Genomic DNA, 26,246 nt, shown 5'->3' with positions numbered 1-26,246 from the left:
ATAAAATCATAGTGTATTTGAAAGAATGAATGAATGAACTTAATGACTTAACTCAAAGAAGGCTCTATTTTTCTATTTTGTTTTTGTTTAAGATTGTAAATGGGATGATTGATTGTAGGGAATTACTAGAGTATTTGAATTTTAATATTTTGGGATGCAAAACTCGCTACATTTATTTATTTTATTTAAAAACACCAAGAACAAATATTCTTCAATTTTCTCCAATATATGTGATGTGCACAAATTATCATCATTATCAGGATCATCTTGATATTTTTTGTTGTAATGCCCCCAGTATTAAAAGATGTATCCTCAATAAAAGTTAAGTCGCTATTTTTATCTATTTTTATGTATTTATATATAGTGTGTATTTTCTATTTGTGTTTTGATTATGTTAATGCAAATGTTATCTGTTTTTTTAATCTGTATTATACCTGCCTTATAATTGGGCTCCGGCCTGTCTTGGCAGTTGTTTCCAACTAAATAAATAAAATAAAAATAAATAAAAACACTTGCAAAATAAAATCATAGTGTATTTGAAAGAATGATTAAAAACAATAACATTTGATAGAAATAAAAAGATGACGTGAAGAATATTATCCAGAAATATGAATGAAATATTTTGTTTATGTTAAAAAAATAAGTGAATATAACAAATAAAGTATGTTAAAATATATTATTTTCCATTCATAAATCTCTATACACACACGCTTTAACATTATCTATTACAAAAATGCATGACAGTTAATGAACATTGTTCAGAGTGTTATGCAACTAATAAAATGAATAAATTACACATTAAAACATTTTAAATATTCCTCTTTGACCTTGCTTCATGAAAATATGAACAAAATATTTTATGTAGTTATGCATTTATTTATTATTTTAACAAGTTGGTAGTATCATAAATAAAACAGTAGACTATTTTGTGCATGTACGATTTCTAATTTTAATTGCTCAAGCGCATTATTTTAATATAAAAAATGTCTTAATAGTAATGCCCATTACAAAGTATGTTGTGGAAGAAATAACAATCAACAAATGTTTATATATATTATCGCCCTTCCTCTAAACATGTAAACTAATTGTGATAAAGCCTGAAATTAGGTTACGCTTAACAATTATCGTTAATTTTTGTTGTGTAGCTTATAATATTAAACGCGCTATAGCTCTACTACAAAATTATTATTTAGGGATACGGTCATAATACATTATGTATTCAAGTCAGATAAGGTAATTCAATGGGTATTTTATTATATTTTCTACAGTACTTGTGTAAAAAAACCCCACCATGATAACGAAAATAAGATGCATATATATGCAAGTAATAAACTGACCAGACTTGAGAATAGTTGAGAATAATAATGAATTTGGATAAAAAAAAAACGTCCATCGACTATCAATATAATCGCTTGACGTATCGTGCAAATCTTTAACGATCAAGGGGAATCTCAAATCTAAAACGCAATCTATCTAGAACCATTAGAAAAACTGTAACAGGGCAAGCACAGCTTAAAATATTAGAGAGTTACAGCGGAACAACTCGGTGCTGCGCACGACCCTCGAGGAAAAGTGAGCTCGGCCGCTGTTCCGGTGTAGTGGGGGCCACAGAAATCGAGGGGGCAGGACTCAGTAGCAACTTATTCAACAGAGAGAATCCATCGTATGATTGTACACATAACCATTATCGAGAAAAATTAAGTGTTTCCAAATTCGTAAAATGAATCCGTGCACCGAGGGACGGTGACGAACGTGCGAGATCGAATCGATACTGGCACAGCGAGGCCGGAGGGTGTGCATTTCAGTGATAAACAAGACTGACATTTTGGCCGAGGAAACCGGGGAAAGATGTATAAGTTACTGGGAAATTTGGCCAGTTTTCTGAAGTACCATGAGATCGTCACGGACTGTGCTATTTTCCGCATGCACAACACCTTCACAACTGCCCTTTTGCTGGCGTGCAGTGTAATTATTACGGCTACTCAGTTCGTCGGCAACCCCATCCAATGCATCGTCAACGGCCTGCCCAACCATGTGGTCAACACGTACTGCTGGATTTCCTCTACTTTTACAATGCCAGACGCCTTCAGGAGACAGGTAATATGACCTTTTGTCTCTAAATATGGTGGATTTCGCTCGAAAAGTATCGAGCGATCGAATAACGTTTTTTAAATTTTTCCCGCGTTGTCAAAAATCACGCTTTGTTGACAGTTTTCAGTTTTATCCCTCTCCGCTCTCATGGAAGAGTGGTGGGGGTAGATGTCAATAATTTTTAATTTTCCCATGTTTAATTTCCAGTTATTCCTAAATGATATATATTCTTAAACATATTAAGGCAGTATTTATTTATAGGTATAGTTTTCTATAAATATGGATGACTATTATGTATATAAATAGAACTTTTTATTATTCTTTACATTTTACATTATATCAGTTTGGAGTTAATTATGAAAACGTATAATATTCTACGGCGTATTTCACAATAATTTAAACAGCTCTCTAAAATTGAAGCAGCCCTAAAAGCATTGTCACAATATATTATTTTGGTGTGATTATGATACAATATATCACGAAATTACCCTGCAATATTTTACGAATACATTGTACAACTTAAAATAAGAGAAAAATAGAAATAGACATAGGCGGAGAAGTGCCTCCTAAGGGGATACAGTCCCTTAAAATTGACAAACACGAACAAACGATGAAATTTGGAAGTGATTGTTATTGTTGCGTTGTTGTGTGTTGTTAAGGATTTAATGGTTAAAAAATGATATCTACATTTTAGTCAGGGGCATCTAAAATTGAGGGGCATATGGGTAAATTTTGTCCCAATATTTTCAACTTTTGAGTCAAAAGTTTTGAACAATTTTGGAGCGAAAAGATATTCATTTATCATTAAAAATTATGTTAAATATTGAAAATAACGGAATTTTGAATGTTTTTCAAAAAATGAATACTAGTTTATTTAACAAGAAGATACAAACACCTTCAAAACCTGGTTATTAAAAATAATCATTTTCACTTAGCTTTGTTTTTGTAAGTAGTTATTATTCATATTTTTCAAATACTGTTTTCAAATATTTTTTTTTCGTATGCTTTAATGACAGTGATATCGTAATTTATTGTATATAATACTGTTATGTTTAAATTTGATGTATTTTGACGAAAAATTTATAAATAATCCATATTTATTATTCTCTCACAATCAATTTCATTCCGAAATATTGTAAAGTAGTATAAGACATTTTTTTTACTGTAAAATTACCAAAAATTTTTAATCTTTTGATAAGAAAATGGGAAAGTGCACATATAAAAAAATTAGAGCAAAATTTAGTTCTCCAGTTTGCTTTAGAGTCTAAAGCAAACTGGAGAACTAAATTTTGCTATTTTGTCTAAAGTTTAGACTAAAATTTAGAAATAATTTTTTGACCGTCAGATCTATAACTTGAAAGCATTATCGAGTTTCACTATTTTTTTATTTTATCCTGAATTATGGGCCATATCTGTAACTTTTTGTCTTATTTTTATTTTAGAATCCTATAGTCACATAAATGAATAAAGGTGTAAACGTAATTTAACACAGACAGACTGACAGATAGATGTATGTGCAGGTGCATGCTACTGTTTATAAAGTTTTGTGTTACACTTTTTATAATATAATAATATAAAATATTTAAAACACATAATTTAACAAAAACACTTACATTTGCAATACATTTATCATTTAAGATTGTCAATATCTAAAACTGTAAAAAAACGTAGTTGCAGGAAACTATAGCTAGAATTATATTTAAAACAATGTGCCTATAGAAAAAGTGCCTATTCGTAATAAAGTTTTTTTCACAATTTTTTATGTGAATTTATTTGAGGCAATTATATAATATCAGTGGTTTATCATTAAGTAAGAATATTTTGATATTTCTAGTGCTTCTTAAAATAACATGTTGATAATGTCCTTAATGGTGTTTATTACTACTTTTTATGTACGAGTACGTTTTTCCTTTTTTTTTAAATCCGTCCTCTTCCTGTCAACATTGTATTAATTTCATAAATATGTAATTAATTTCGTATTATAACTTTATATTAGAATTCAATATTTATCATTTGCGGTATTGCAGTAATGACTTTTCAGACACAAAATGTAATGAGTTTAAAGGTCAATGAGAACGTAAAAGTTATTTATATGGTCACTGGAAACGACAATATTAGTCACATTTTAAAATTATACGTCACGTTCAACGGAATCAGTGCTGTTCAGATTTTATCTTCGCTTGCATATGTTTGAAATAAATGGGCGCCAAAAAAATTAAGCTTGACTTTGAGAAGATCCAGACATACCATTTTCTGGGATTCGTGATGCCAACATATGTATTTTACATTAAATCCCAAACCAACACATGTTGGCAGTATAATAAAATAAATATACATGCATAGTGATGTAGGTTGTCGTAGTTATATGTTAAAAAGATTGTTATAACTTATACCCACAGATTAATTTTTATTACTATAATAATAATAAAAAATACGGTTATCAAAAACAAATGAGAAGAGAGCGAAAAATATTGCATATTGCATGAGTTCTAAGGTTGTTATAAAATCATTATTCTTTAAACTTAGTCTTGCTGTCTTGTAATTAATTTACTGTTACAATGCTTAATTTTACTTTATTGGAATTGAATGTTATAAATCGCCGAAATCGGCATTTTTTTCACATGACCTTACACCGTGAGTAAGCATTGTATTGTTCAAAGTAAAATGTACTCTTACTTTAAACTTTCACTAATTATGTAGGATAAAGAGAACATGAATAGAAGTGAGATCAAACATACTAAGAATCTTTTAAACAAGTGCAATTTACTCATAGGCCTACGAGTGGGTTTTAAACAATTTATGTGTATGTTATAAGAATGATTTCATTTCCTTAATGATGAATGAAGTTTGAGTACCTATAAGTTGGTGTAAAATATCACATTAAAATAATCATGTAGCTTTATGTTCTGTGGGTAGTGATATAAAAATATTGTTAACTTAAAGAATTAAGTAATAGAGGAGAAAGAGGAGAAAGTGTATTTTGCCCACGCAAAATTTCGAGTTTACCTTTCTAATTTATCGCATAAAAGTATTCAGTTTAACAAAAACGTTGGATGATAATTTCCATAACATTCAAATTTAAAGAATTATATCATATTAAAATTTAAATTCATTGATGTCATCCTTATCCTTGCATTACCCGCTTGTTAATTTTGTTCCATTGTATCCTTGTGCCTTAAGCCTTTTGCAACGATTTTAAACTGTCTACACTTGCACAAGAAAGTTATACTATTCTCAGTGCAAGCTAATTCTTTACTGAGTGATTCTAAGTTTCTAAAAATTTTGGAAGCATAAAGTACCCTTATCTCTCAGATGACGAATGTAAGAAAAGCTAATTGAATCAGCAGCATGACGCAGACATGCAGCATGCAGCAAATTAGGCATATTATATTCGTGTTGGCTGCTGCAACTTTTGACCTTTCATTGCACAAGCGATCTTTGTCTGAATGCAATCAGTTCTACAGTCAGTGACTCCAAATTAAACAATTATGGTCATTGTTCGGCTTGCTTGGTACATTAATGACAATCATGACTATTAATGGCTTAAACACAAACACTAACACTAACCTACCAACGACGAAAAATACTGTTAAATGTTAAAGAAACATTAATTGTGATGAAGTACTGGAATTAAGTTGAATTGAATTCGAGAATTTGCTACTAATATATTATTGGAAGCTTTGTAAATATTGCCCAGGTTTAGCCTTTCAAAAATCACCTTTTTGAGAAATTTAATTTATATAAGCATGAAAATATGAGACAGGTAGAAAAATATTTATTTATTTCCATAAGTTTAAAGTATTACGCAGTGCCAAATATCTTGATAATCTCTGTTTCAATATGACTAAAATTAGTTTGTTACTTTTTGAACACATCTTTTATGTTTATTTTATATCTATTTAGCGAAAGAAATACCTATAGATAAAATTCTATACACCAAATTCTCGTTAAATGTGCAATTTGAACTGTTTACAAACTTTTGTCAATATTTACAATCGTGGAAAGTACTTAACGTAAATTGTATTTGGATCGATACAACCTCAAGCACTTAAAAATCGGAAATGGCGATAGTAAAAGAAAGTAAACAGATAAGTATGAAATCAGGAACAAGAACGTTGTTGTAATAAAGTGAATGTTTGGTTGAATGTGCGTTTTTATTACTTAAATTGAGGAGTTTTAAATAAAAGAATGTATCACTAACGCTATAATAAATTTAAGAGAACGATTACATGCGTCGATCAGAGTTCAGTTACCGTTTAGGAGGTTCAAAATAAGGTAAATTGTTTGACAAAAACATTAGATGATTAAAAGTATGCAAATCAAACTGCTTTATTTTAAAAATGCACTTCCGCTTTACTTTAAAGCTATTAACATAAATCAAATTAATTTTAAAGATGCAGTAATACAAGTTTATTTTGATGTCAAACTAAATAAATTTACCTTATACACTTAAAGTTACATTACACCTAGAGTGCAGTTTTACCGAGAAACATGGAACCTGTTTGTTAGGGTTGGTTATAAAAAAATATGTTTTTACTATTTATATTTTTCCAAAGTATCTTAAATGAAGGGCAAAGCAACATACATAATTCAGAATATTATCTGAATTAATAAATTTCCTTTTTAAAATAATAGTGAAATCAAAAACTTGACACAAGTTAATAGTGCAATTTCGATAAAGAACCAAAATAGTGTTTATCCTTCAATATTTACGTGTATATGTATCTGAAAACGATTTACTAAATTCATTTTTATACTCGAAAATCGTATGAAGCTTGAATCAATTTTAGACATTTCTAACTATGAGAAAATGTTAAGTAAATGTTTGATAAATAAGATACATCTTCTGTAAAATGAGTTTCTATTTAAAATAGTTACAACTGCTTAAATTAAACAAAAAAATTCTCCATTTATTTCCTTGGAGAAAATTTTGATAATTCATTCATATCCATATTTTTTCTCACGATCAAATTTTGTTCTAGTTCGTGCATCAACGTGTATTTTGCAACAAGTTATTGTTAATTCACACTTTTATTTCTATATTTACATCAAATGTATCATTACGTCAAAACAAATATAGATATGAACAAGAATAGACCAATTCTATAACGACTTGCAACATTAAGGATTTCAATATTTTAAATATACGTTTTTATTCGATTTATTTTTTATTTTAAATAACTATTCATAACTAAGTTGCATACGAGACTATTTTTTATATATTTATATATTAGCAAATACCTTTTGATTAACTTACTGCCTTCAAAGTAATATAAAAGCTCCTTTCTTACAGAAAACATGATATTCAATATAGATCTTTAATATGTTTTTATGAAAATCTAAATCCTAAAAACATTAGTCTCACGCAAACTACAATCCATATAATTTATATGTGGCGAGCGTACTAAAACGATGGTCCAGATCGTAATGATAGGGTATCGTTATTCGTTGATTTCTAACCACTAATTAAACGATGTTTTTTTGTTTAGGTCGGAACCGAAGTTGCCCATCCCGGTATAGCGAACGACTTCGACGACGATGGAGCCCAGAAGTATTATACGTACTACCAGTGGGTCTGTTTCGTTTTGTTTTTCCAGGTATGAACCATTAAAAAAGCATTTGTAGGAGTAGGTTGTTAAGCTAAAGCTTTAGGATATGGTCCATGTATTAGATCTGGCGACAAGCAACATAAAATATGTGTTCTAGAAATTGTTTCCAAATGTCTAGGAAATTTACCCCAATAGTTTTAAAAGTGTTAAAAAAATTGAGTATTCTTTAAAATGAGAAAAAGTTCCTACTGTCAGGACTATATAGCGTCTGAAATGTCTAATTTAAAAAATACATATACTTATCTGGTTTTGTAATTTTAATCGGTTTACTTAAAAATTTAAGACAATATAATTCTGGCAACATAGTCAGTCACGAAGGAACTTAAATATAGGAAAAATTATTACTAATAAGATGTGTAACGAGGTGATAATAGTCAACAGTCATTTTTGACACAACAAAGTATGCGCTCAAAGCGGAAAACCTACTACAAGACTTGATGTATACAAAGACCAAGAATAACGCAATCAAGAAAGTCGAGAACGGGGTGGCGTCAACGAATCAGGCATCTAACATTTCCAAGGAACTTTATTCCAAATGATTCAAGAATTAAATTGCCTGAATGTACCACTCACCTACTCGTTCGGTACGTGTCACACAAAACTGAAGATCTCATGGGAAATACAGACTAAAAACGTGGAACATTTTACCTTCATGGCCAATCCAACAAGATCCAACTAGACTCAGATAATATCCTAGTTAGTTTTGACGTGATATCGATGTTCACAAGAGTGCCAACTCAAGCGGCCTTGGAAAACTTCGTTGAAGACTAATTGTAGAAGATAATAAATGATGTGAATTTAGTAAACAAAAGCATTCACCAGATGGACTTCTTCTCATTTGGAAATCAGTTTTATGAACAAACTGAAGAGGCACCTATGGATTCACTATTATCCCAACTTCTAGAAAATATCTACATGGAAGCCTTTAGAGAAGAAGTGCTGGAGTCAGCAACTTTCAACCGAAGCGTTTGTTCAAATATGTTGACGATACAATTATCATATATAATTATTTGGAGATTTAAGGTACCCTTGCTTTCCTAGATATCCATGCCAAGAGAAAATATCGAATGGACATTATTTTACAGAAAAATCGTCCCTCAGATAGGTATCTGAAAGCTGAGCCTCGCCATCATCCAGCTCAGAAACAAGTGAGCACACATCACCTGTCAACCATGCAAAGCACTTGGACCAGGGAGTATTCATCTATGTTGTCGGAGAATATGGATAAACCAGTAGAAATAATGAGTGAACAGTAGCTGAGAATAAGGAAAAAGAGAAATATCTCACAGCGACACAGTATTGGTACCATCAATATGGTCAATCTTTTACAAGATGAGCTTCAAGAACGGTGTATGCAAGGTCCCGGTGTAGAATATACCTCAGAGATATGGGCAAATTATTCATGTATTGAACAACCAAGGAGACTTTTTATCGCAAAGTTAAAATAACATAAAAAATATGAAAAAGATATTCCTAATGAGACAATGTAGGACCATCCTGTGCAGTACCTTCTTAGAAATGGCTTTATAAAAGTACCATATAGAAAAAAGGATAAAAGCAAAGAATCAGACGCTTTCTTCACGGTAAATCTTACAAAGCAAACCGTAAACAAAAATTTTCGTGTCAGTACGATCTTCTATTGACTAAAACCAAATATCATTCTTGGTTGTCCAATTTCAAGTCAATCTCTGTCTAACAGAAAGGACACGTGGAGTCATTGACCATAAAGCTGACAATCGAATTGGGTAAAACTAGAAATGCAGACACTTTTTAGCAGAAACACAATTTATGTAGAATGAGGTGAATGAACAACCTAGTGAAGCAGGAAATCAGATTTCACGGTTGAACGTATACCTCACGGTTTCATTGCAAAAGCGTTCCAATTGTAAAACAAGCAAAGAAGAAAATAATAAGATTTGCTTTCGAAATTTGTGGCAGCAAAGAAGTGTGCAAATTTGATTTGAAAGAACAGCGTCGCCCGTTTGGATTGGCACGAAATCGAGGCCATATAATCGAAAAGATGTTTACTTGAAAACTTAAAAAAAGAATGGTCATTGTTCTATTTTTATTTATACCGGTTTTATAGACCTAAATGTATACCACTTCTTCACATTTAAGTAGATTAGAGACCATTCTATGAACCGGTCAAACTTTTCTGTGGGAGAGGAATTGCAAGAGAAAGTAATGAATAAAATGTACTGAATAAATAAATCATATTAGTTAAGAACATCAGTTTCTATTGTGAGACTTTTCACACCATTTAATGTGTAAGTGAAAATTTTTTAGATTTTGAAATGAGATGTTCTATATTCGCGCATGATCTAATACAATGTTATATTGCCACAAACCGCATAGTTTTTTCTCAACATAAAAATTCTTTAAGAATGACAAATATGAAATTCATAAAACATTGAGTACATGTACTGTTTGTGCACAATATTTTCCACATTTTAAATAAAAAGAGGGGTGAATAGTAATTGACATATAAATTAGACATTTACAAATATTTCTAATCATTGTTTTGTAGAATTTTAGCACCTAGACTGTGCTTACAAAACTTTTTCACTTATGTTCAAACATAAGAGAAATGGACATTATAGTAATAATAAACATAATCTCGAAAATACTTTCTAAGAAGCATTTTGAGATCCGTATTTAGCATCGGATTAATTTTACAAGTACGCTGTCGGAGCTTCACCAAATTGGGATAAGTTGCCGATTTATACCGTTCAGTGAGGCCCTGGCTTGTCACTTTCATGCGATAATAGTATTTTTAAGATCTATTTTACCCTTATTTCTCTTATTGAAATCCCACATTTCGTTCGTAAAAGAAAAACCATAAAAATTTAAAAAAGTTATTACCACCACTGAGAATAAAATAATTATATCTCTGAAAATACAAAAACCGCCTTTTAAAGTATACTGAAAAAATTATTGGATGTTTTTGGACGGTATACTGGATACAATGAGTCCCGTCTGTACTTTTGGAAAGCTAATGATAAAGTAAAGTATATTACTTTGAAAAGGGTTTTTTTTTAGTTACTTATCTTTTGAGATAAAAATGTCAAAATTTAAAGATGAAGGCAGTAGCATGAATGCGAGTAGTATGAGGAGAATAATTGAAAAAAAAAGTGTAAACATTTTTTAAACGTCTTAACTGCTTCGGAATTCCTAAATAATAATATAAAAAGAGATATATTATTTAAAGATCGAAATGAAGGTAAAACTTTTTGTCACAGAAACGACTGAATTTAAAAATATTTACATTACTATGAATTCATTATAATTTGATAACACAAATTCTAATTTAGTTTACCGTAACAACTTTATCTTTGTCTAATGAGAAAAACGACTATGCCACTATATTTCCAAATGGAACTTATCTCTAATTTTTTAAACTATAACCAGTACGCCCTCTTCTTTAAATTTAATTTAATGATTAATTTAATCGCACCTATGTTTGTCTATTACTGCATTGTCGAGTCGAATCCAATCTAGATCCAGGTGGTCTCGCCCAATTAATTAGTTATTTTTATAATAAATTTACGAGTACCACACCTCCAGTTTTGGGCTTAGCCCTGATTTAAGGAGGTTTATCGGGTACGGAGGTACGTCTAAAGTCTAACGAAAGTTTCTGTAGATTCGCTAGTGACTAAAGTATTAAACCTTTAGATTTGGCAACGTTGCACTTGGCTGGCACGCTCGGCTCGGCGTTCGCTCGCTCCCGTTTGACCATTCTGTTTGTTTGGACACCTGCGAATTTCAAATAATACGCTACGTCGAGACCGCGGTCACCCATATGGATGATAAGTTAGTCAACGACAGCAGTTTGAAGGTGAATTATTATAAATTATGTGTCTTACAGGTACCATCTACAAGCTGTCATACGTTTCCTTAGATATCGGTTTCCTATTTATGCAAATTGCTGTGGAAACTGTTCGTCAATTGTTGCGCATTCTAAGTGGAAAGACCAAAAAAATCTGCATTCTCATAAGACTCTGTACTAAATCGTGAAAAATTATCTCGTCCTTAGGTATCCAAACTAGTCATAATTTTTTTGAGGATTTTCTATATATTAATAAGCTTATATAAATTTTTTTATGAATACTTGTTCGTCAATTCCAAATCAGATAAACCTCCTTAAGGCGCTTTTTCATAAGTTCTAATGACTACGAAGTCCTTAAAACCCATAGAACAGTTTAGAAAAAATGTTAATGTAGGATTTTAACCATTATTGTAATTTTCTTAAAACAGCAATAAAACCTTAATTAAAAGAACAGAACCACAAAATTGCAGTTTATTAAATATGTCTTTTTTAGTTATGTGAAAGTTTATTTCACTTTCTGTCTGCTTCCGCTAATTTAGTAACTTCCTGTTAATTTATTCCAACACACTGGTATTTTAAAAGTGCCACCAAGCTGTAGTTTTACATTAATATAGTTAAAAGATAATGCGGTTACTCATTTGTTATAATATATTTTTTTAAGAAATGTTATACACTGAATAAACTTATTCTGATGTAAGAAGTGGTTTTCCTGTGGCTTCTAAAATCCTTTCAGGATGACAAACATGAAAATAAACAGAAAACCACAGAACGTTATGTAGAAACTGAAAGATTATCTATCGTGGCCAGTTTACTTGTAATATGTAATAGTTATTTTATATTAACCACAAAATGCATTGCTCGATTACAAATAATGTGGTGTTTTATAACTTATGAAAATAAACTTATTTATTACCTAACAAACTGAATTTACAAATATCATTTAAATCTGATATATTTTAACTCTTTTAAGGCGGTAACGGACGGTAGATAGTTGGCAACAATAGTCGGATAAGTTCCATATATATTATTACTGGTTGCCGAACAATCTCCATCAAAAAAATATTTCTAGTTTTCAGTATACCTAAATTCATCGACTTGTATTATTCGTATACCTATTTATTTTCAAATAATTGTGTAAACTACTTCTAACTTCCCGCAAATAAAGTTTATTCGAATAAAGTTATTTTATATTTCATTAATAGTTAATGAAAACAACAAGAGACAAAGTTAATTAATAGAATTACAATATTTCCACGACGTTTGGAAAATGGATTTAACATATTCTTTCTCTAAAGTTTTCAGCCAGTACGCTTTGTAAAAATAACTATTTTTTAAATTATTTTAGGCTATGGCTTGTTATACCCCAAAAGTACTATGGGATGCCTGTGAGAATAACCTTATGAAAACGCTTGTGATGGGTCTCAATATAGGAATATGCCCCGAAGAAGAGAAATGCCAGAAAAAAGAAGTCATATTGGGATACCTTATGAAACACGTGAAGGTGAGGAAAATTAATTTTTATAGTATTTACTGCCTTTGCAAGTAATTTCGTAGAAAAGTTATAATATTTAATTCTACATAATATTATGTAATTCATACTTTGTATATTTTTATTGCGAAAATTACTACACAATCATTTATACAATTATTAGTTCCCCCTGGTCGAACTAATGGCTGAATTAATTGTTAAAATATATGCTACGTGCAATAAGTAATAACTGCCTATATTTAAAACTAATTTAAAGAGGTTGTCAAATCTCTATAGGTGGTCACATATCAAGTAGTTCATATTTATTACTTCCCTCATTTTCAATTGAAATAGCTATAGCGTGTTAAGATATACAGGGTGTAAGAAATTTGACTGCCATTACTTCAGCATAAATGCACAAAAAAGTTGTATATTACAGTAAGATTAACAGTTTTCAAAATACAGCGAGTATTAATTTTGGGGAGTTTCATCAGAACCTGACAACAGCGCTTAACTTGCTGATGCACAGCACTTGTCCTACGGAAAAAATGTAAACAACTATTATTGTGAAATAATTAGTAAATTTCAAGACAATTGTTTTCCAGTTTTTATATAAATAAAATAAAATGTATCGATTTTGTAGTACGAAGATAGTGTTGTGCTTAAATTTTAGCTCGAATTTTAGTAATTACGAATCTCTTAAAACAGGAACTTAACTTTTAATCAAATTACGTATTGGAAAAATATGTAATTAAAGTACCCAAAGATTCATGTCGTCCAAATAATCATACGTATTAAAAATAATTTAGGTACTTACCAAAAAGTAAAATTCAGTAATTTTTAAACGCACAAGTACAAAACAATCTACAACATATGCTGAAAATGTCCACCACCATTTTTGATGCACGCACGACACCATCGAATTCAATTTTCGCGCACTAGCTGGAAAACACCTCTAGAAAAGGAAATGGTGCTACGCAAAAAACACTCCGACACGGTCGAATCCAGATACCAACTGAATTGCGTATTGGTGGTTGCTGGACACTTTAATACCTCGTATTAATAAACCACCGCACCGTCGAATTTTAAATTTATTACAGCGCTAATTATTTTTTAGAATTAAGCATAAAGACTTTCAAAAAGTGATAAACATTGTATTTTATGGTATTCTATGCACGCAGTTATGATTTGATGATTTTAATAAATGGTTGAGTTTATTTTAATGTATTCTATCGCCTGTTAAATTTGAGGCATTCAAACTTCTAACACCCTGTATAATAAAAAAATCAAAAATATATAGTTCGAAAACATCGTAAATTTTTTCTGAACTACAAATTTAAAAAAAGTTTTATTCAATAGTTTTCTTATTTTATACTACACTGAGGAAACCATAAATAGGAACTCTAACAAAATATCTGCTCCAGAGGCTCCGGAAAGGTTATTATGCCGCGATAATAAAAAATATTTGACTAAAAGAGTCTATTAAGGGTTAAATAGTTCTTCGCAGCAAATATCTTGTTTAGACATTAATAAGTGATTTTTTTTGTCATGACTATGTGCATGGCATTGAGCTAGATTCAATTTTTAAATTTGTGTTTAATCTTTTCCTTCATATTTAAAAAGTTACAAGTAACAAACAAGATACTTATCTATTATTGGCAGTCTCATCATCCCTCGCTTTTTAAATTTAACTTTTTAAATATAAAACAAAAATTCTAATAAAAGTCTATAACGTAGGAACACTGTAGGCCCTAACATGTGTCTGGGAAAATACGTTTCCTATAAATTGTAACCGTCTTTTTGGCAGATGCAGCCAATAGTAGTTTAATTATAGTAATGATGATGAAGCGAATAGCTTGTCGTTATGTACATGCAACGAAACAGCAATAAAAAAAAAGCATTCTCTGCGGCATACGAACATAATTCAAATCAGTTTCCAGCAGTTTTAGTTACTATTTTTCCATATGAGAGCCAAATAAGTAATCAGTTACCAAGTCACGGATATGTTTACAACTATAGCTAATTATAAAATATAATCAGTCACCAAATTGATAATGGTTTATGCATATTTTCGTCAGGAATACATATTGATTAAGCTGTGATAGTAAACGGAACAACCTCATGCTTTATAAAGCCCTGTATGCAAATTATTTCTATACGTGATGGAAGAAAATAATTAATATTCAATTCTGTTTCAACGGTGGGTGACACTGCTATAAAAATTGTCAAGTAGCAAAAGATAAAGTGAATACGAGTAGTTAATAGTTGATTAAAATGTAAAGACTTGTCATTAATGCTGGCGTTTTTCCCAGTAATAGATTCTTGTTTCAATGGCGCTGAAAAGAATAATTAATTATAAGAGTTTTTTATTTAGCTTACTTTTGTGTTGTTTTCGAGACATTAACAATTGAAAATCACATTCAGTGTTTATTAAACCTTTTTTCTTCGAAATAAAGGTATCTCAAATTATATTGCAGAAAACAATTTACAATTAAAAAAAAATTAATAAACAATTTGTTTTTCGTATATCCAGTCAGATAATTTTATAAATGTGATTTTCGGTTATTTATATCAAAAACTGTTGAATATATAAAAAAAACACCAAACAAACCAAAACACCATATCCAGTCATATAATTTTATAAAGCTGAAAATCGGTTATTTATATTAAAAACTGTTGAATATATAAAAAAACACCAAACATAAATAAAAAATTACTACGACAAGTTCTTTCCAGTAGCATCAAAGGGGTATGCTTCTAAAAAAAATATCAGAGCGCCACATATTATAAATAAAATTTTGTTGTCCTGAATTTGAATAATAACCACTGAAAGAAAATAAAGTTTACCTACAGAATTTAATAACCTTCAGTAATTTTCAAGGAAAGTGCATTTCTCAAGATCTATCTATCACCCTGTATGGTGTGTCTGCACCACAGCTATTATTGCCACTACGTCTGATATTAGTGAAGTAAAAAAAATGTTAAATACAATAACTGTATGATTTTTCTGATGCTCCAGAATTTTATGGCTAAAATAAATTAACATCACATCTAAACAGACTATTGTCTTTCTTCACTGTATATTTTTACATACTCATTATTACACTCATTTCAAATATATAGGGTGTTTAATTTGAAAACCAACAGTCAGTTTTTGTTTTAATACTTTTGCAATGTTCATTTGTTGTCACGTGATATAAAATTCTGACACTTCAGGAAAATTCATCCAGTCAGCTTTTATTTTTTTTCTACTTCCAAAAATAGTTGGAGTGTAAAATATAGGAAACACACGATACTAAATAAGTATAATTAGACTATAAGTACTAAGGATTATTGTGCTATCTCTTCTATTATAAAAGTGTCAATGCAAGCCGCAATTCATGCAAATGTAAAACCTGTGTTTTGTAATGAAAAATAATAGGAACATGGTCTTAAAAATCGTCACCTGAAACTCATTGGGATGATCCGTATTTGTAAAAATTGATGCAATAGTGGTTCTCTTCTGAATTCTAATGCATATTACATGTTTCAGTCACAACCTCTACCCCCAACAAAAGACTTATTTCACCTCGTTTATCAAAATGTTTTATTCTTCTCTAGAAAATCTGCAAATAATTCATAACTGTTTTTATTGAGACGTATCAAGAAATTCAAATCAAACCATGAGTTATATGTTTCATCTCAATATGTTTAGTTGTTCGTTGTAGTTCAAATGTTTGTCACAACAGTTGAATTTAAAATTTCGAAGGTAACAGTAAAAGCAGTACCTCATGAAACAAACATGTCGACTATTTGTACCTCACAGGGAAAAGTTAGGTTAGGTCTAGCAGGTTTTGTACAATGATAGCACCTCTCTTTATCCAATCAAATGGAAACCAATTCCGGAAAAGTTCCTGTCTATTATTGTTGCAACATCGATTGAAGGAGATTTTTCAGGCAAAGACTGGAATTGTCCAGCAATATAGCACCACTATATAATTTTTATCTTTAGATATTGTAGTTTCTTCGTAACTTTGCGTCTTTTGGTTTATGTTATCCTGGAACCATTAAATGAAAGACATTTGGAAGAACAAAGATTTGGGACTGATGACGAGAATAAAAAACAGTGCAATATTGATTAAAGACAATTTCTGATTTTTGCAATTCTGAAGAAGTGTCTGCAATATCTGAATTAAATTTTTTATCGCTCTTGGTTCTTGTCCTTCCTAGAAGAGAAGTACGGACTTTCCAGAAGAGAAACATATTATTGTTATTACTCAATCGAAAAAACATTAGAATACAGTTCACACCTCTCCCTCAAGTTCAAAAAACTTACATGAACCCACGCGCACCCGTCTGCCTCTTTTTCAAACTTCCCATTACCGACTCCTAGACCCATTACAAGTTCCGAGGCCAAATTCGGTGTACGTCCAGCTGGATACCAGGAAATAATTACCTACCTAGCGCAGATACTTTAAATTACGCGGCCAATTTTATATTTTAATTGGAGGATGGAGCTCTCGTGCCGTGAACGCGGTCCGTCGACCCCTCTTGATAGTTGCAGGCCTAGATGATGGCCGACTAGGCGATTTATTATAGGTTCACAGTTTACGTTACGTAACCCCATAAATAGAGCGTTATTTAACGTTCCATTGCGCTGCCTTAGTATCGCGCAGAGCATAATGGCGTAACATTTCAATTTGACAGGACAATGTTGTTCATTGTGTTGCAGGAATACAACAATGACAATATAAGTAATAGCCATTAACCATTAAGTATTTAATGATCTTTACTTACATTAAAGGGTAATAGAGCTGAATGAACTATTTTTATAACGGGCCTTTTCAGAGAATTTAAAATGTGAGTTTTGAACACTGCACGCGGAAATATATTTATAATTTATTTTTTTCCACGGTCGGGAGTAGAAATCAGTTTCTATGACATCAAAATTAAAACAGAAGTAGTCGATTATTCCCAAGGGAGTTTACATTAATGCTCCCAAGGGAGTTTACATTATGGAGAACGTTTTTCATGCAAAAAAAAGATAACATTGAAATTATTTATTGACATTTAAATTAAATGTTACATTTGTACAATTTTCAAAATTAATATTAGAAGGAATATTACTTTCGCTTACATTTACAGTTTTTGTGATTGCGCTAGTAGTGGTACCTACTAAAACCTGATTAGCAATTTTGGTCTTATTTTCAATGGAGTTCTCGACATAACCCTCAGCGACTGTCGTTGATTTCCAACCAGCATGACGCTTTATTGTCGTGATATCCACACCAGCATCTGCCAGTAATGTCGCTGAAGATCTTCGTAAGCAGTGACCAGTATAACATGCAGCATCAGGTAATTTTAAATACGAAGCTACTACACTCGGAATTTTTCCCATGGTATTCTTGCCAACTGGCTGCGAACTACATTTTCCTGCTTTGTAGTACAAAAAAAGGCGCTTATGCTTGACGTGGGGAGGACGAAGGGACAGGTATTTTCGAAACAATTCAAGCATATTTCCCACATCGGTAACCACAAAGGTTCGTGGAATCTTTGTCTTAGTGTTTGGAATTTTTACAATCAAGGAAGAGCCTACATCCTCAATATCATCTACAGTTAAATTGACTAGTTCATCAGTTCGACAAGCTCCGGCAATCCCCAGAATTAATCCAACCTATAAAAAATCAAAATACTTAATAATTGAAATACCTAACAACAAAAGTAATCTTACCTTAATCATTAAGAATTCTTTGTCATCTGCACTTGATAGAAAACGGTCGATTTCACCCTTTGTCAATATTTTCGATTTTTTCGCTTGATATCCGTCACCGGTTCTTTTCAAAAATGCGATCAGCTTGGGGAATTTGCTTATATCTATGTTGTCGTAAATTATCAAGCATGACTTAACCATAGAATATTGCGCCCATAATGTGGAAGACTTGTAATTCTTTGCATTTTCACTGAAGTATGCCAACAAAACATTCTCGCTGTATACTTGAACATTTTTCTCGGCGCACCACTTTTTGAACCGATTGTAGGCTATATCGTATAAAGATCTTGACTTCGTAGGCAGCAAATTGCTTATTGCAATATTTGCAGCCTCCACAATCTCTTCCGACTCACAATTATTCATTGTGCACTAAACAAACTTTAAACTAAACCAAACTAGCACCTTAATTTGACAATTCTTTTTGTTTGTTTATTTTGTAGTTATGACAATAACTCAACGACTACTAAATAAATGCTCAAATCCGAATACAATAATTCTGGTGCTACTTACTTCATAATGACAAAATATGTGTTTTTAAGTTAATGAGACCGTGGAAAAAATAGTATATACCATTCGGGAGAGATGCTATTTTGTCCTCGGTGCATTGTAGCCCTCGGGCTTCAAATTGCACCTCTGCCAAAATAACGCATTTCTCTCCCTTATAGTATAATGTACTATTGTGTAAATGTTCTTTAAGCATGCTAAAGAGAATTAACAAAGTTGGAATACTAAAAATATTAAAATTTACTGTCAGAAGTGACGTATGGGACTCTACCTAACCCCAGTGGGAACACGAACATTAAAATAATATTTATTCCTACATAACCATAATCATTAAAAAGTCCTGCTAATCAACGTTATTTCTAACAAGAATTTTGATGATATAGTACGATCTTTCAGGACTACAAGAACTCCCATGTGAAGTTTCCAACTTTACAGGTTGAAGTTACTTAAAGTCTCACGAGAAATTAATTAAGTAGGCCAATATAACGTTTCTTCCCTTGATCTTAACTACAATAACTTTTTTTTATTAAATTTTTCCTATATTTATAAGCTTTAATTGTAACGTTATTCAGTAGATATTAATCATGAACTTCATTTATAAAATGAGATGGAGCACAGTACTGTAAAAACCAAATGGATTAGGGCATATCTGACAAGTAGTTGATACAAGTTAAGTTATTATAACAATGTAGATAGTCTATGCCAGTCATCCGGTTTGGTATTATAAGAAATGTACAATAATCATACCCAAATATTTAAAAAACATGTACGTTATGTTGATTTCCTTCGTGCGTAATGTGAGAATTTTCGACGCCCGTTCTGGTGTATTATTTCATTTCTTTGTATGTAAAAGTTGTCACAGTCCTTACTAGAATTTTTTTTGGTGTAAAATCCACTCACATAATTACTTTTTAGGATGATTTTGAAACTTTAAAGGCTTGAACTTGCTACAAGTTAAATGGGGCAAATACTCGGTATGTAATAGCGATGCTATAGCAGCATTTTGCTGACATTCCCCATATATCAATACCGAATTAATTAATTTATTACTACTGCAAATATGGGCCAACTATTTTTTTCGAGCGGCATGGTGTCGTGGGTTACTGGTATAAGACAAAAAGGAAACAAATGGAAACGTGTGATGTGATGAATAGGAATTGACTATAATTTCAAACGATTGCATTTGAATTATTTCAGATTTTCCGTTGCTTTTGTTGTTGTTCGGTTAAAACACCCTGTACCAGGACATCTTTTGAAGTGCTACATTTATTTATTGTACATATTATAATTGTAAGTGTAATATATTTTGAAATTATTAATATGTCCATATATGATAATAATTTTGATGTATCTCTTTGACTGAAAAAAATCCTTCAAAGTGGAGGAAAATCCTTAGACAAGCAGAACGATGTGGTTGTGACGATTTCGGTCAGCCACGTCATTGAAAAGGTGCCTCATAATACTTTGAATAATTGAAGTATTTCCCCACCCATTTAGTAGTTACTTATTAAAGATTACTATAAATCAAAGAATAATAAAAATGTTTAGTTTGGGTATGTTGTAAAAACCCACTGTGGATTTTCGTCGATTGAAATTCTAGGTACTTCAATATTCCTTGAAATAACAAGTCCATTTTTGCTTGAAAATGTATCAAGCCAAAAATATTCAAAATATATTTCTTTAAATCAAAAAGGTCAAAATAATTTTATTAGGCAGCCTCCTTACGAATGAAATTCATAAATATGAATAGAACAAATTTGTATATAAAATAACGTATGTGATGGAATGAAGAATAACAAATCTACTTTATTTATCCAGTTGGGAAAACATAAGATTAATAAAATTCAGGACAAACACGTTCCTTATTATAACCAGTATTCTTTGCACTTGGTAAAAAAGTAAGACATATCCTCTATTGTTTATTTGAAAAAATGTGTCAAAATTAAAAGCCAAATTTGTATATGTCTGGGAAAAATAAATTCCTTTTTATTGGCAACCAAAAGTATGTTTATATTAGTAGTAATATTTTTGCTTCTGGAATATCTTATGGCACACTCGGTTCAATATTTGTTGAGATAGAATTCCAAAAAAAAAGAATAAGCCATTAAAGTTCTGTTATTTGAACTACTGTAACAATTTACCGCAGCATGAGCGTACCTTGAAATTTTCCGCCAATGTCTTTCTAGATCGGGTGCCAATTTACCGTGGTAACAAATATCGTATGGACTATATATCACTCAATCTTTAATAAAAAATGTTATATAATAACTATAAGAAACAAATGAATCCACAATCTAGTACTTTGTAGTCTAAATCGATACAGTTGAATGAAATATATTGACTTTAATTATGAAACCTCGTTAATTTTGCTTTTTATTAACTCCACAGAGATTATTTGAGAGGTGTGTCTATTTAATTTGGATTTGGACAGACATCAATGTACCCTGAATATTTGAAATATATTTTTTATATTTTTACTACTAAATCGTCTCCGTATATTCCTTACACCGGATGATCTCGAAGATTTAATTTAACAATTATGATCTTTATCGTAAAAAGAATACTTGGAATTTAAGATTACCGTACAATTATATTTGAACTGTTGATATGACTAAATTGTCCAGTACGCGAAATATGAGATGTTTTCCTAGCGCCCACATTTTTGGAGACGCAGACGTTGCGTTTCATACTTACCTACAAAGTGGCCACATGATTCACGTGCAAATTGTTGAAAAGTGAACAGTAGGATATACATATTTAATGTATTTCGAAACGTTCGTCATCAATTTATGCGTTTGTATAATGAGGCTATTAAATGGTTACGCAGGTAATGTTACCTTGAAAATCTACAGATCTATAAGCGTTGGTAATCGCTAATACTAATAACACAGACTGTACTCGTTAAAATTGAATTAGAACGTCTTCGTATCCGTAGTAATATAATTTTAATTGTTGTCTCCATTGTTTCGATAAAAGTTAAGAGGAAGTAGTTACCTATATGAAGCTTTATTGGAAATTACATGAATAAAGAAGAATGCAAATGTTATTTTTGCGGTCTACGGTGTTTCGGTGAAAATGGATTTTTTTTTCACCGGAAGCTGTTTACCTTTCTGCGCAGACTGAAATTTTTTTTGGGAACAAACATTTTATAAAAGTGAATATCCTACAATTCTTTTCCTGTTTTTCTAAATTCAAAATCTCCATATTATTTGTAGATTATCACAGACACACAAAAAAAGAAAAGTTATCTGTACTTTTCATGCGACATATGTTATCTGTAGTATTTTTGCATCCTGATCACGAATCCGGTGTCAGAATTGAGCTATCACATCACAGGAATTTCCTAATTTCAAGAAACAGGTAAAAAACAGCAAAAATTCATGAAAAAGTGCTAGGAAAATTACAATTTTTTTTTTATATTCAAATGTTTTTTTATACAGGGATGGCCAGAAGTACGGAATAAAATTCATATCTTTTGAATGAGTTAATTTTTTTGAAACGCTGAAACACGTTAACTGATTTTGATTTTTTCCCATCTTTCGGTTATATAATAATTAATTTTTCTTCAACCCCCCGCTACCCCTACTTTTTTTTCAAACGGAAACATAAGGCATGAGGGGGCTCGTTGAAAAGCTTATAGAAAACCGAATCCAGCCATACCAAATAAACAAGTTTTATTTTTTCAATAAGAAGTTTTTTTTTCATATACAAATTGAAACAACTAGATAATTTACAAAAATATACTCAATGTCACAAATGCTGAAAATGTCCTCAATTCACTATTTGGCATTCTCCAAGACGATAATAAAAGCTGTCCACAGCATTCTGAATGACTTCAGCTGGTAAATTATGCATCTCCGCCCTAATCTTGTTCTTTAAATTCTCAATATTATCCGGTCTGTCCTGGTAGACTCTTTCTTTCAAATATCCCCAAAGAAAATAATCCAGGGGTGTTAAGTCGGGGGATCTTGGCGGCCATTCAACTGTACCCCGTCTACCAATCCAGCGATTTGGAAACATTTCATCTAAGTATCTTCGAACATCAATACCAAAATGTGGGGGAGCGCCATCTTGTTGGAACCAAATTCTTTCATTCGGTATATCTGGATCAATTTCATGAGGGAAAATCACAGCTAGAGCAGGTATCAGGTCAAATGTTAGGAAATCCAGGTAGCGTGCGGCAGTAAGATTTTCTTCAAAAAAGAATGGGCCCAAGATTCTGTTGTTGATGATACCTGCCCATACATTAACTTTTTGTGGATGCTGCGTATGCGATTCGCATGTCCAGTGTGGATTTTCCTGGGACCAAAAGCGATAGTTGTGCCTGTTAACCACTCCATTTAAATAAAACGTAGCTTCATCCGAAAAAAGTACGTCTCGTTGAAAACCATTATTGTCGTCACACCGTCTCATCATTTCCTCACAAAATTGTAATCGCCTATCATAATCGTCTTCCAAAAGCTCTTGGACAAGACATACCTTATAGGGGTGGTATTTCTCTTGTTTCAGAAACATTCGAATTGCAGTTCGAGAAGCATCGTGATTGCGGGCCAATGAAACAGTTGAAGTATGAGGATTTTCAACAAGTTCTAATGCAATGTCTAATTTCTTTTCTTCATTCAAAGCACGTGCCCGTCCAGTTTTGGGCAAAGTCTGTACTGTACCGTGTTCCTCAAATTTGTGAAATATTTTACTAACTGTCCCTTGCGAGATTTGGTTTTCGGGATATTTCGCATTAAATAAATCGCGCACTTCAGCCTGACTTCTTATTTTGTCTCCACATCCAAGCAATATCAAAATTTCGATGCGTTGCCTTTCCGACAATACCATTGCAATTCAGTAAATAAATTGATTTTGACACAATAGTAACGTTTCGAACTCCAATTTACAACTAAAGCGAAAAATTAACCAGAAAGCCTGGCAAGTACGTGGTGCCAAAAAACCGTAACATAAAAAATATATCTTTATTGCGTTAGCAGTGATAGGTACAGTTCCAAATTCTTTATTTTATTCTGTGTAAATTCATGGAGGATAACACTGAAGATAATTAAATTTTATTTCACTTGTTAAGTAGGTGTTATATACAACCCTAAAAACTTTGCTATTGAAAAAATAAAACTTTATTTGGTATGGCAGGATTCGGTTTTCTATAAGCTTTTCAACGAGCGTCCTCGTGGCTTATGTTTCCATTTGAAAAAAAAGTAGGGGTAGCTGGGGGTTAGGGGGTTGAAGAAAAATTAATTATTATATAACCGAAAGATGGGAAAAAATTTCGGCGTTTTAAAAAAATTAACTCATTCAAAATATATGAATTTTATTCCGTACTTCTGGCCATCCCGGTATAGTTACTAAAATCCCGTCCAACGTGAATCCGCGGTCAGAATTAATGGTTCTTTTTCTAACCTCAAAAAAAAACGGGTCAATTAAGGTAAGATATCACGAATTTTTAAACAATAACAGATTCGCGCCAAATTTGGGATACGGGGGTTTTCTGGGTCGCTGATCACGGACCCGAGGTCAATTTTGCAAAATTCAAGATGGCGGATCCAAGATGGCCGACCAAATTTTTGGTACTCTGTCTCAGCAAATATCGTACGGACTGTATTGTTTTATAAGCTCACTATTTTAATTCGTATCCAATAGATAATCTATTTTAAAGATATTAGGCTAATTCAAACAAATATAAATATTGCCCATCTAACTGAAAACCTTACAATTCTTTTTTACTTACAGAGACACAACATGTACGCTTTGCGCTACTGGTCTTGCGAGTTCATCTGCTTGGTGAACATAATATTGCAGCTCTACCTGATGAACAAATTCTTCGACGGAGAATTCCTGTCGTACGGTCTGCGCGTCATGAACTTCTCAGAGCAATCCCAGGAAGACCGGATCGACCCGATGGTCTACGTCTTTCCGAGAGTGACGAAGTGCATCTTCCACAAATATGGTGCCTCCGGAACCATCCAAAAACACGACAGCTTGTGCATCCTCCCTTTGAACATCGTCAACGAGAAGACGTATATCTTCATCTGGTTCTGGTTCATGATTTTAGCCACCATGTTGACAGTACTGGTTATATACAGAATAATAATCATAGCCTGTCCTACAGTCAGACCCAGGATTCTACACGCCAAACACAGGAGTGTTCCCATCGAAGTGTGCCGAGCGCTTTGCAGGAAAGTTGACTTAGGGGATTGGTGGATTCTGCTCATGTTGGGAACGAATATGGACCCCTTCATTTACAGGGAAGTCATTTCGGAGCTGACCAAGAAAATAGAAACCAATTATAACCATTGATGTTGCCGACGTCTAGTACAGTGTTAGGATGTTCGATCAGTACAAACTTTTCTGGAATCTGGGAGAGAGCTTTAAGTATTTAAGAATCCACTCATGGAATTGAGGTTTTCCTAATTCATTCCAACGTTGTTGACTTTAATAATACAGGAATTTCCTATTTAGTATTTAAAACAAAGTTAGTAGTTTGGGTTTGTGATATTTATAATGCAAGACATTATACGAAACTAAAGACCACGAATTAAGTAAGATTTACGTTAAGATAGATATTAGAAGGTATTCACGTGAACATCGAGACTCGTTAAAGTATTAGAAGTGAAGTTGGATCTAAGACAGACGCCAAATTATTATAAAAGTTTATATTTTAGAAAATATTTAACTCGTAAGTCTTATACGGAAGACGTAAGTATGGTGAAGCCGAGAGGTAGAGTTTATTTCAATTTTTTTACGAAATCCCTTATAAAACTGTTAATTTAAGGAATTAATTTATACTCTGTGATTCACTTGGTCTTGTGCCAAGTCCATGACAAATTGCCTTGAGGTTCGACTGTACAAAATTTTTATAGCAATTTTACATATCGAGGAATATTTTTACGATTTGCGATACTACTATTTTATAAGGACTTTAGAAATAAGAAATTTTATTATATGCAAGTTAGTTTTATTTTGTATATTAAAAACTTAATAAAATTTTTTATTATG

At 31.8% G+C, this 26,246-nt stretch overlaps 1 protein-coding gene across 1 annotated transcript; it reads left to right on the top strand.

The window, feature by feature from the left end:
* The first annotated feature begins 1,322 nt into the window (after positions 1–1,322).
* On the top strand, positions 1,323–26,246 carry LOC108904301 (innexin inx1). Its single transcript, XM_018706796.2, has 4 exons — positions 1,323–2,097; positions 7,581–7,688; positions 12,872–13,027; positions 24,981–26,246. Exons 1-4 carry the CDS (start codon positions 1,849–1,851, stop codon positions 25,545–25,547), a joined length of 1,080 nt encoding a protein of 359 aa, XP_018562312.1. The 5' UTR covers positions 1,323–1,848; the 3' UTR covers positions 25,548–26,246.

Source organism: Anoplophora glabripennis, unplaced genomic scaffold (genome assembly GCF_000390285.2).
Source record: "Anoplophora glabripennis isolate ALB-LARVAE unplaced genomic scaffold, Agla_2.0 scaffold101, whole genome shotgun sequence".
NCBI classification, from domain to species: domain Eukaryota; kingdom Metazoa; phylum Arthropoda; class Insecta; order Coleoptera; family Cerambycidae; genus Anoplophora; species Anoplophora glabripennis.
The sequence above is the reverse complement of the archived record's forward strand: the minus strand, read 5'-3'. Positions and strand labels throughout refer to the sequence as shown.

Bases quoted from the DNA above. Each gene is read 5' to 3' on its own strand.
- LOC108904301 (XM_018706796.2), top strand. From the start codon at position 1,849: ATGTATAAGTTACTGGGAAATTTGGCCAGTTTTCTGAAGTACCATGAG. The intron at 7,689-12,871 runs GTATGAACCATT...AAATTATTTTAG, and splicing joins GTTTCGTTTTGTTTTTCCAG to GCTATGGCTTGTTATACCCC. The intron at 13,028-24,980 runs GTGAGGAAAATT...TTTTACTTACAG, and splicing joins ACCTTATGAAACACGTGAAG to AGACACAACATGTACGCTTT.